The sequence below is a fragment of the Myripristis murdjan genome, chromosome 18 (genome assembly GCF_902150065.1).
Source record: "Myripristis murdjan chromosome 18, fMyrMur1.1, whole genome shotgun sequence".
Classification (NCBI taxonomy): Eukaryota; Metazoa; Chordata; class Actinopteri; order Holocentriformes; family Holocentridae; genus Myripristis; species Myripristis murdjan.
In genome coordinates, this window is record NC_043997.1 from 22,440,245 (window position 1) to 22,452,331 (window position 12,087).

Sequence of the window (12,087 nt, forward strand, 5' to 3'; positions counted from 1 at the left end):
TAATTAGTCAAATGATATACTTGGTCAGATCAGTAATTACTGATGTCAACATTCTTGTTTAAACGCTCTTGAAAAATGCCTTTCACAAGCATTTAGTACAGAGCACAAACCAAAGCATCTTTATGTCAGGGTCACTACAGGACAAAAATCACTTGACATGGGCATCAGCGGCTTACTCCAAGTCGGCTTTGCAGCCAAGAATATAAAAAAAAATAACCTCTGGCCTCGAATTCAGGAATAAAAAGAGAAATATCTGCACAGGATGAAAAAAGGTTGAAATTTGACGAGTTTAATGGTAACCAAGCAAGATTGCAACAGCTATTCATTCGGGCTAGAACCAATAACACAACAATATGGTCAACAGACCGATTCCAGAAAGAGTAAAAATACAATATCTAACATTTTTCTTCTCCATTCACTTGAGGGACAAAATAGAGAATTTAGTCCTTGCTGAAGCAACAGAAACACTGCACACAGCTACATATCAGAGCAGAGGGAAATGCAGGAGAGCAGGGATATTATCAGATTCTGGGTATTCAAGCAGTCCATGGGTCAGAAGCCAACAGAACATGGCACCAAATTCCCTTTTCAGTACGGACTAAGTGAATTAAACTGAAGCAGTTTCATAGCCGAGATGCAGGCAGGTAACCAAAACTCTAAACCCTGGAAAACTGAGACAGTATTACAAAAATCTGCTTTTTTGACAAAGGACTAAGTGATACATTTCACGTTATTGTTACAAAAATATTCATCTTGTTCAACTCAAAGCCAACAAAGGGAACATGACAGGTTGAGCTTATCACTTTAAAAAAGCTGAGGATCATGCGAGTTAGGAATTCAACTCAAGTTAACATGAGTTTGAATGGAAGTTCAAAGATCTGAACACAACATATTAAGCTGTTATTTTATTTAGTGAAATGATAATATTCAGCAAAATCAAACTTGCCACTATTTGAGGCAATTTATTTGGTATACAAGAAATATGACAAACAAAACTGATAACGCAAAATGACTGCTCATGAGCAACAGCGTTTGCATGGACACAAGGAGCTTTGTGTTAATACAAACTTTAAAAACAGGAAGAAAAAAATTAAGTTACGTAAATTTACAAATTGAACTAACAGCCTTTCATTGTTTAAGAGATGTCTTCACAATGGCAAAGACCAATAAAAAATAAAGCACAGGTATTTTTTTTCTTTTTTTCAGTGAGCACTGGTAGATACTCTGTACAGAATAATGTCAGTCTGATTTCTGGTGAACAACGTGCTGCAGGTTGGAGAAACTTGTGGGAGGACGATTCTTCTGCCACTGACGGAAACCAAGGGATTAATTCTGGGGTGGTGGGGGAGGAGGGGCGGGAGGCATGCCAAATGGGGGCATGCCTGGTACCCCCATCCCCATCATGGTGACAAAATTGGAGGGGTCCATAGGTGGTGGGGGTGGCGGGGGGGCATACATCATGCCGGTTGAGCCTGGGGGTGGTGGAGGGGGAGGAGGAGGGGCACCGGGGGGCAGTGGGGGCTGGACCCCTGGGGGAGGAGGCACCATGGAGGGGGTGCCCATGGGTGGAGGAGGCTGGGCTCCGGAGGCTGCAGGCTGCTGGGGCTGCTGCCAGGGAGGCAGGGTGCCTGTGCCAGGGCTGGACGTTGTGGTGGTATCTGTGGAGGGAGGGGTTAGTTAGTGTGGCAGCACTTAGTTAAGTTTATACTTCAAATCAACAAGTTCAGATCACAGGGGTGACACTCATAAATCTGCCACTGGGACCTTTCAAAAGTACTGCTGACAGTCACATTAGTTTATTTAGAGTCCACAAACAAAAATGAGCAACACTTGATAAACTAACTTCTGTAACTAGCCAGATAACTCAGCCCAATCTAATCAGAGACTTCTGAAACACCTCTCTTAATAGGAACAGTGGTTGGCTACTGGGTCACTTAAACTGTCAGCTTTTCACAAAGAAGCAGTTGTATGTTCTTACTCTGTTGCCATGGCAGTGGTGCACTTGTTGCCATGCTACTGGTTGGGGGTGGAGGTGGGGCCTGCTGTTGCCATGGTGGCAGGGGTCCAGAGGGCGGAGGGGGTGGCTGGTTGCTGGGGGGAGGAGGAGGAGGTGGCATCATGCCCATGGGAGGAGGCAGTAGACCTGCAGGGAAACCAAACTGTTAGCCCAAAGTCAAGTCTAGAAATATCTCTCTAAAAATTAATAGACTATATGACCACAGGATTATTCAGACAGCTTGTTGCATTGTTGTATAAATGAAAAATTAATTAATTAATTAAAATAAAATCTCCCTTACCCATGGGGTGTCCATGAGGTCCTGGACCCTGGCCCATGGGAGGAGGTGGGGGCTGCATCCACGGGGGAGGCAGGCCATTGGGGTTGGGGGGCATTGGCGGGCCTCCCATGTTGGGCATGGGGGGAGGGAAGTTGTGGGGCGCCCCGTGGCCACCAGGCCCTGCATGCATGCCATGAAAGTTCCTGTTCTCAGATGGGCCAGAGTTCATCCAAGGAGGCCGGTTTTGCTGCAAAGAAACAACATTAAGATGTTTGGTCTCAAACACAACTTCAAGGACAACTGAGAGAATTTAGCGCAAGGGTAAAAAAAAAAAAAAAAAAAAAAAAAAAAAAACAGTCAAAAACTATTACAGTATTACAGTTATATGTCTATATGTTTAAGGAATATACTGGTATGCTGCTAATATTGAACATCAGATCTGGTTCAGTAAATGTCCACCTGTGAACTGGCTGTGGAACTAATGAGACATTGACTGAATTTCACATTAAACATTAATACATTTATTACATCATCATCGGGTTCAATGGAGAGCTCCAGTCTTGCATGGTTTTTGGAGGCATTTTCAACTTTAGGAGAATGTAATTCTAACACTTGGAGTTTCTAAACACTGAAGATGTGCACAAATTAGTATGTATGGAGAGCACACATTTTAAAAGGAAGAAAAACCCTGTCGAACCCAGGCTCGTTCAGCCTTACAATAAGTAATGTGAGACAGCTACACACCGGTGGTGGCTGGTTATTGTTGGGTCCAGAAGCTCGAGGTCCTCCAGCATGGGTAGTGGTGTGTCCTCCACCAGACGAGGGGACCGGAGCCTCCCCCAGCTCGGCCATGAGAGACAGGTACTCCTTGTCCATACGAGCCTTGTCCTGTGCCGACTGTGGAGGCTCGCCACCGCTTGCCCTGTGAGCAGCAAATGAGCTGGGGAAAACACAACAGCATAGATTGTTAAAAGCACTGGAAATTAATCACTACCATCGCTAGATTCCTTCGTAAGGATATGGTGATTAAGTATTATCACTATTAATGACTGTTAACTAATGGTAGGCATTTTAGAAACTACAGTATTTGTACAATTCTATGATCTCACAAAAGAAAATTTCAGTTTAATTACCACAAAAACGTTAAACTATACATTTTCCAAAGACAGCAGATGAGACTTTCAGAACAACTGGAAATTTGTGATTGGACTTGGTCAACTCTTGGCGTTAATTACCTTGTGTACTTGCAGTCAGAGGAGATGTGGCCAGCTCCACCACACTTTGTGCAGAGGGTGGTGTTGGTGATGCTGCGTGGCTCAGAGTTCTGCCAGGGACGAAGGATCCTACAGAGACAAGTTGTGAACACATGCCACAAAGTTTATTAACACTAACACTGCCACCATTTTAGCGGAGAAAGTTTACTTAACTGAACTTTTGTTTTAGCTTTGTTTAAGTTCACACTGCCTCGGCAAAGCAGGGCTTGATAAATTTAGCTAAGCATCTTTCATTCTCAAGTAATAGCACTTCTCTGGTGTTTACATCAAAGAAATACCCAACTAAATATACCCAAATACCCAAATATACCCAAATGCCCAATTACTGAAAGTCCACTGACAGACTTGTTACTGACCTGTTGTCGTCCTCCCTCAGAGTGCCATTGAGCCTGGCAAGCTCCCGCAGCTGCATCTTACGCAGGTCGTTCTGATCCTCAGGTGTCTCAATGCCTTGCTTCAGGATGTTGCGGATCTGTGGATACATGTTTCGTATAAAATGTACAGCATGTCTTTCTTGCAGTAATAAACATACATGCATAAACGCTCACATAAATATGAGCAATCAAGTAAATGCACCAGGACCAATCTCTATGATTGGATCCAAACAACAGACTGCTCTACTGGTAGGCAATCATGCTGCCTAATGTTGGCTCAATATTCTAACATTTAAACACCTGTTTAACACAGCCACCTGTACCATCCACAATGTGTGTAGGATAAAGCAACCCATCAATCAAACTTCTAACAGTATGAACACAATGAGAATGATGTGTCAAAACGGGTTGGCTGGTTCGAGGAAAACAAGTGAACAAAGGTTTCATGTTTGATATTATCACGTGTGATCCATCATGGGGGTTGTTCCAGTGCTCCAACCTGTTCCACAGCTTTCTTGACGTTCTCCATTGTGTTGGCGGTAACCAGTGCGTGCAGAGGCTCATCTTCCCCAGGCAGCATCTGTCCGTCCTTACGGCCAACCTTCCCCTCTTTCACAGAGCCTTTACCACGGATCATGATCTTGGCACAACACTCTTTCTCAATGTTCTTCAAGGTATTACCACTGCAAGAATAGTGAAGAGGAAAAAAACAAACACATACTCATGTTTTTTGTTGTGAGCATATACTCGCCAAGACTTAGCTTTTACAAGGGTGCAAATGGTAATCATACCGTTTCTAATGAATTCTAACAAATGAATTCTGTTTCTAATAATACACAGTCGTGATGGGGGAATAAACAGGAAAGTGATTGGATCATGGCAAAGAAAAAAAAAAAAAGAAAAACAAAACTCCACAAAGCTGCTAAGTTTCATCTGAAATTGTATGCTTGTTGAACAGAACCAATCAATAGTCTAATCTTATTTCATTACGAGGCTGAAAAGCATAATATACGAGCAAGAATCAATCAAACATACCGTGGCCCAATCAGCAAACCAACAAAGTTGATCTCAGGATATTCGTCTTGGGGAATCATAACTTTGTCATTGACTCTGGTGGCTGGGGGCCTAAATAACACAAGAGTAAAAAATACATCAATTATTATAAATTTACAGAGAGCAGAAGAGCAAGACTATGCCACAAATTGGGTTAGTGATAATAAAATGTCAGCATGAGCATTCTTTCACATTTATATGTTTCAATTTAAACCGTACTTGTAGTCTGCAGGTGGTTTAAACTCGGGGTTGAGTCCCACCATCTCTGTGATGAGGGAGTGACGCTCCTCCTCCAACTTCTTTCGTGTACGGTATTCCCGAGTGTTCAGCCTCTTGCCCTCACTGTTGTATATGGGTTCTGGAGAGGGAGACCTGAATATGGTGGTAGAAAAGAGAAAGACAAGAACACCACCGTCAGTATCTCTGTAGAAGTGGATCAGTAGCAGTGACAATCAAAACAGGTTCCCTATAGCTATCTAAGCCTTTAAAAGTTGGATATCTTTAGTAGGACATTTTGATTAATAGCAATCACATGTCTCAGAGAAACATGGCCCATTTTTTCAAGGCAAGGGCACAAATGGTTACTTTGAGAATTTGGAACTAAGAAGGGAAACAAATCTCAGCCTCAGGCTATGTGACAGTGCAAGAGCAATAAAATTAAAGAAAATGGAAATTATGTAGGAACTCTGCACTGACTTTTTTTGGCCAAAGAGTTCCACTGATCACAGTTTCAAGTCAAAAAAAAAGGGGGCAACCAAAGCTGTACAGTGGTTATTATCCCAAAATAATGAAGGGGTATCCACCAGAAAGAAAAAAAAATGGCCATAACTAAACCTGCATACAGGATTGTTGGCCTACTAGAAAGGAAAAGTTGTAGGAAAAAAGAGAACAATGTAAAGTTCGCAATCCTAAACAGAAACGCTGGCTTTGGGAGATGTCTGGTGTTGACGTGGCGGAAGAGGTCCATACCTCCCCATGGATGCTGAAAACCTGTGTAGCTGCGTTAAGGAGGCTCTGTGCTTGAAAAAGGGTTAGGTTGACGTGGGGTAATTTGGGTTAGAGAAAAAGGAATTAAGATTAGATGTCCACCTTTTTCCTAAGCTCTCCCATCAGAGAGCCACATTTGTGTCCATTTGACATTAATTCAGAGAGGAAGAGTAGGAGAAAAATAAATAGAAGTCTTTCATTTTATACTTGAAACTTCCATCGGTGACAACCTGAAACACCCCCAGTTGTCTGTTTCATGTTAGGAGTGGGTGGTGACTTATAAGAGTCCTGGAATCAACTTATATGTCGCTGTGGAAATGTCTGATTAAGATTAAGATGAGAAACTCTATACCATATACAGACGACAGGGACTCTAGCTAACAAAGATAAATCTCACACACTCTTGAGAGCAATGGCATTTCCTGCGGGAATAGATCCTTATGGAGACTATGTTATAAGCTGGCCATCGCGCTGCCAGAACACACAGGATTCTGGCAGTTTTCTTCAACAGTCCATGTAGAAAACTGGAAACCGCCCCCCAGGTTGGATGTTGGAAGCCACATTATGGGAAAACCATAAATGACCATGAAGAAAATCCAACGGTTATTAATTTGTCAAGTGTCAGATAAAACCGTTAACTGTTGGCATTTTTTAAATTAGTGCTATGTGCACTGTGGCCAATCATAATTGGCAAAAGTAATTGTTACAATCTAAAATGCGAAATTATTTAAATATCCAAAAACTGAAATAGAGAAAGTGATACCCACTAATGAAAAGTTTTTTTTTTAAGATATGTTATCTGCTTCAATGAAAAACCTTTTCCAAAAAAATGCCAATTTATTTAATTTAGAACTACTAATACTGGTTAAATAACCATTTATAGAGTCACAAGTATTAGCCCAAACCTGTTTCAGAGTTGAGAAAAAAAAAATCTTCATACATTAATTATGCATCATTAATAGTACATTCATACATTCACACACTCTACATCACATACCAAAACAAGCAACGATGGTGAAATATATCCATGATGCATAAAAACTAGGACGCTAATGGAGACAAGAGCTGCAGTAAACTGTCAAGTTGGCAAGTAAATTGAAAAGTAGCCCAGTGAAAAGGGACAAGCCTCTTGAGATGATTTTGAGACATGGACGTTTGGACATCAGAATTTCAAAATCACTTGCCAAATTGTCAGCCGAAATACATCTGAGTTAAATTTCAAAATTTAAGTAGGCCTATATACCTAATTGATGGACTTATCATATCCAAACTGTGAAAACCTGTCAGATACACCTTCATTCCCACCTTAACTTCACAAAAAACAGTGTCAAAAAGGAATGATGAAACACTATTTGTACTGACTATTTGTAATGATTTAACAAAGCCACTTCAAAGCAAGCAGACAAAATTTAAAAACTGTGCACACTACCAACAAAAGTTAATTTAATGTACTATCAACTGATGGACTGAACAACCCAAGGGCTGACTATTTTTAAATGTAGATAATTTTATCTAGCACTCTGCTATGTCAATGTACAAAAACATTGGACTAAAGATGCTAAATAACACTGTCCTTTTGCTAAGATATAACTAGCTAAGTGCTAATAGTGCCAACTAATTCTAGTGCACCATCTGAGATTTAGGCTAACAACCATTACTATACTGAGAATCAACATCTGTCTTCAAAACGTCAAGAAGGTAGAGAAAATGTTACTGTTTGTGGGTTTAATCTTTTTCCGACCTGTCCTCAGGGTTAACAGGGATTCCCAGGTCTCCTGTACGCAGTTTACGAGTCAGGTCTTCGATCTGCAGTTGGACTGGAAGAATTCAGGTTAGGAAAGAAAAACAAGGATGGAGAGAAATGTGGTTACCACAACAACATCAGAGAGACAGCACCCTTCACATCAGAGCACTGTCTCGTTCATTACTGAGGCAAAGACAACATTACAGCAAATGATGAGTCTGTTAAATTAAAACAAGGGGAGATAAAATGAACACCTCATTATCAGATTAATTCTAAAGCATGAAAATCCTTACTCCTTTCAAGGTAAATCAGAAGAACAAATTAACCAATATGAAGAACACCTTCCAGAGTAAGATATAAATTTCAGAGGGCTCAAATGCTTAATTCAATTAAATAAGACTAATCAGCTTTCTCAGACATGGTGAAACAAATGGCAACATGTCATTAGATGAATAGACCAGGGTTCCTAAAAATGCACGCCAGTCCATTAATATTGCAAATCTCAACTTAAGTATATTTGCTGAAAAAGTACAAGGCTTCATCTACTGACTATAAACTGCAGGCATGTTAGGGATGGGAAGTGGCAGGGACCCAATACATTACGATTCATGATACTTGTGTCACTGTGTGTGTGTGAGTGTGTGTGATATGTGTCACTAGTCTGCAATTAATGCCATTCACTTTACAATATTCTGAGGTTTTTGATTACGTTTTAGATAGAAACCAACCAGGAAAATAAGCATATGCAGCAACAATGCTGGACTTGTACAGCGCAGTTCATGTCTAACTTGTCTTCACCTTCTAAACAATTAAAGCCAAGTTCTTGCAGGCTTTACTCCCATGATGTGACGCCACACACCCAGAGTTAAAAGTTTGTTTGAACATGTCACTCTGTATTGCATTCTAAGTAGCAATGTTTTTTACACCTTGAATAAAATAAAAAAATATCTAGCGTAAGTACAAAGTATCAATGCAGGGTCAACATGGTGAAATTATCAAATCAAATAAATTAGGAAATAAAAATTGTATTTAAAACGATTTTTTCCCATCCCTACAGCATATGATATTATGTGGCTTGGCATTTGGAGGACACACCGGGTCTACATCATTAATAGGTCTATTAGTTTTCATGGTTCAAAAACAAAACAAGGCAACCACAGTCACTGTTTGCACTCCGTAGATCTAAAGCTGAGGGGCTGCAGTTACACTGAAGCAACTCTTACATTGAGAAGGAAATGAAAGAAAGAAATCACTCATCTCATGCACAGTATGAAATTTGTAATGACAAAATTCCACCTGGCCCACCCCCCAACCTGATAAAGAGTCACTGGTCACCGAAATGATTACTTGGGATTCACTGAGATGAATACAGCCCCTGTGAATTGTGGTTCACAGCGATTTCATAGTAAAGCACTTCCCTTGGATTATTTTAGGGGTTCTACTGAATGAGCAAAGGAAAAAATAAGTGTGACAACGGAAGGTAGGCACAAATGAATGTTTACATACCAAGGAAGACCAACCATTAACAATGAGTGAACAACATCAATAACAAGTTCAGTTATTGACAAAGGATTTATCTGCTTCAAAACACCCTATTGAGGGCCCATGAAGGCAGAATGTTTGTGCTACACTGCTGCTGAAAGGCATAATAGGTTAAAGGAGTTGATTGATCTGAATATCATTAATATAATCCATTATCAATAATCCTCCTCACCTAAAAAGCAAGGCTAAACAATTCAATTAACCAGAATTGAAATTTAAAAAAAAAAAAAAAATCATGAAAATGTAAATGATTTGCCAACTGATGAATAATTCAGGTTGGTATGATTCAGTTCAGGTTCAGTCTCTTTTGCCATTGAAGCAGCATTGCTCACACTTGATACCAATATAAACAGAAGCATAATTTAGCATGTTAGGACAGTATGAGCAACCCCTCCATGCAAGGGAACAATACTGATGATGTATAAGGGAACAGGCAAGACAGTGAGTGACCTGCAGCTCAGGACAATTATCAGCAAGCAGTGGTGTCTCATATAGGACTGCATCTCATCTTGCTAATGGGTGCCCAATGGTATGCAAACCCTAAGACCACTGAAAACATTTGCCATGGCAGAACCATGTTACCTCCAATAGGGGAAAATGACCTTCATTAACACTCCACATCAATACGTTTGTTGCTCATTAGAATTGATTGCTGAATTTCAATAGTCAAGCAGTGGTCATAACCAGACCATAGATCGTTTTTTTTTTTTTTTTTTTTTAAATCTAGTCAAGTCAAACTTTATTTATACAGCACATTTCATGGCCAGGCAACTCAATGTGCTTAGCAAAACAGAAGGGTTTTGGTGAGTAACTCTGAACACTGTAATTTGAACTGAACCCAAAGCTGTGGTTACTTGAAGGGAGCTCTAACTGTTGGGAATCCAGCAAACATGATCTTGGACTGAAACTCTAATACCTGTATGCACAGTGTCAGGAAACGTGACCATCACACAGATGCAATTAACAGTCGTCTATAAAACAAATCTGGGTTTAGGTTTAATTTCATAATCTTGGTTCAACAAATAAACTGTGAGTCATTTTACCTATGTAGGCTCTCTCTTGATCCCGGGTCAGTCCGGGGGGAATGACAGTGGGCATGCCAGGTATCACAGTCTTCTGATCAGGTGTCTCGCTGCTCCATCGACTCCTCTTCCTCTGTTTCTTCTGACCAAAATCTGCTGAGGAAGTTTAGGGATATGCTAAGATACCTTGACTACAGTCTCAATACATGCCGCCCTGTGATACTGAGTCAGTCAAGACAAAGAGCCATTCACAATTTCAGCATGGCCTTATTGTCTACAAAGGTAAACATTAATTAACAAAGAAGACATCAAACTGCAATAGTTATGAGAATGAAAGTACACTAACCAAACCTAAAAGGGTACTAAATCTGGACTGTTGATTCATATATAAGACCTATGCCAGATACAGAGTGGCTCTAAACCATTTAAAACAGTGATACTTAGGCCTTTCCATATTTTATGAGGCATATGGCCTACTTTTGTGGCCCCAAGTGACAGATTTTTTTGATGAATTAGGTGTGACTTTCTCTGTAACATCACAGCACACAGAGGATCTAGCTTAATGTTAGCACCAGGGCTGAACAATATATAATTATTATATTGTTCAAGAGACAATGATATGGACAGTGATTGGTGTGATTTGATCAAAAAATATATTTTATGTCTGCATTTTCTACATTCAGTTCATATTATGATGCTGTTTTTTGAAGAAAGCTTGTTGAACCATTGTGTCAAAGCAGAGGTTTTTGTTTTTTTTTTAGAAATTCTAAAGCAGTTTAAAACAGTGATTGATCTGTCCTGATCAATAAAATACTTACTGAAGTAACATTTTCTACATCCAATTGGTCTTGTTTTGCTGTTTGTTTTTGAGGATTGCTTAATTTTCACCGTTGCTACAGTTAAAATTTCAAGTAACCTTGGTGTGAACCCATAGTCACGTCATATATCGTATGAAATCTTGCAACATCGTGCAGTTAACATCTTGTTGAACACAAGCTAATTGCTCAATGTACAAATGTAACGTTAAGTTCATTTAACATTTCGCCTTCCACGGTAACCATAACGCAATAATGTCGATAAATAACGATTACTGTATCAATACCAAACATCTGAAGAGGATAAATACTTTTAAAACTGAGTTACTTTTGCATGTAGGATCTGGCTATTCTCTTGGCCTTTCCACTTCGTGCAAAGTCAGAGCCTACTGCTAGGCCTTTAATCCACGTTATTTAGCCGCGTTAGCTTGCTAGCTAGCTGCTGTTGTTCCATTAGCTCGTGCAGGAGCGTCAGGCGTTAGTTAGCTAGTTAGTCAGTTAGCTAGTTACCTGTTTTGGCCAGTCCGGCCCCTGAAGCTGGTTGCTGAGTCTGCGTTGGAAAAGTTCCCGCCACATTAAACTGGTGAGTCTGCGGGAAAGTGGCATTTGGCATCGGTGGCTGGAAACCCTGTAGCGAGGGAAAGGACACGGGTGGCCCCGGCGTCGGCATCAAGCCGTTCCCCGCACCAGGCCCGGAGTCAAACCCTCGTTTAGCGCCAATACTGGGGTGCAGCTTCCCCAAAGGGGTTGCATTTGCTCCCGTGGCCATTTCAAGAGGTACTCAAAAAGGTTTCGCCTCTGTCAAAATTCAGCAGGCTAACGTATATTCAAACAAATAAAAGTAGCTGCTATCTATCGGGTTATCGGTCTACAGTTACACTGCCTCCTCCGTTCGCACTGTGCTATCAACAAAATGGCGCCCATCAGAAAACCACAAAGGCTGATCGCTGCAGTATGAAACTATCCTATTGGCTAAACTAAGCCCCACCCCCAATCTTAT

The 12,087-nt window shown here is 40.6% G+C and overlaps 1 protein-coding gene across 2 annotated transcripts; it reads right to left on the bottom strand.

Moving 5' to 3' along the window:
- Nucleotides 1-265: 265 nt before the first annotated feature.
- sf1 (splicing factor 1) lies at nt 266-11,856 on the bottom strand. Of its 2 annotated transcripts, none has more exons than XM_030075675.1 (12): nt 11,598-11,856; nt 10,294-10,428; nt 7,706-7,781; nt 5,197-5,349; nt 4,960-5,049; nt 4,424-4,607; nt 3,907-4,022; nt 3,512-3,619; nt 3,021-3,216; nt 2,298-2,523; nt 1,979-2,143; nt 266-1,658 (listed from the first exon to the last, which is right to left on the bottom strand). In XM_030075675.1, exons 1-12 carry the CDS (start codon nt 11,854-11,856, stop codon nt 1,327-1,329), a joined length of 2,040 nt encoding a protein of 679 aa, XP_029931535.1. In that variant the 3' UTR covers nt 266-1,326. The 2 variants fall into 2 exon arrangements, with proteins under 2 accessions (XP_029931535.1, XP_029931536.1); XM_030075676.1 differs by having other exon boundaries at nt 1,327-1,658; nt 10,294-10,425.
- Between the last annotated feature and the right edge of the window lie 231 nt (nt 11,857-12,087).

Bases quoted from the DNA above. Each gene is read 5' to 3' on its own strand.
- sf1 (XM_030075675.1), bottom strand. From the start codon at position 11,856: ATGGCCACGGGAGCAAATGCAACCCCTTTGGGGAAGCTGCACCCCAGT. The intron at 4,023-4,423 runs GTTGGAGCACTG...ATGTATCCACAG, and splicing joins TCAAGAAAGCTGTGGAACAG to ATCCGCAACATCCTGAAGCA. The intron at 1,659-1,978 runs GTAAGAACATAC...CTCCCTCCACAG, and splicing joins ACCACTGCCATGGCAACAGA to ATACCACCACAACGTCCAGC.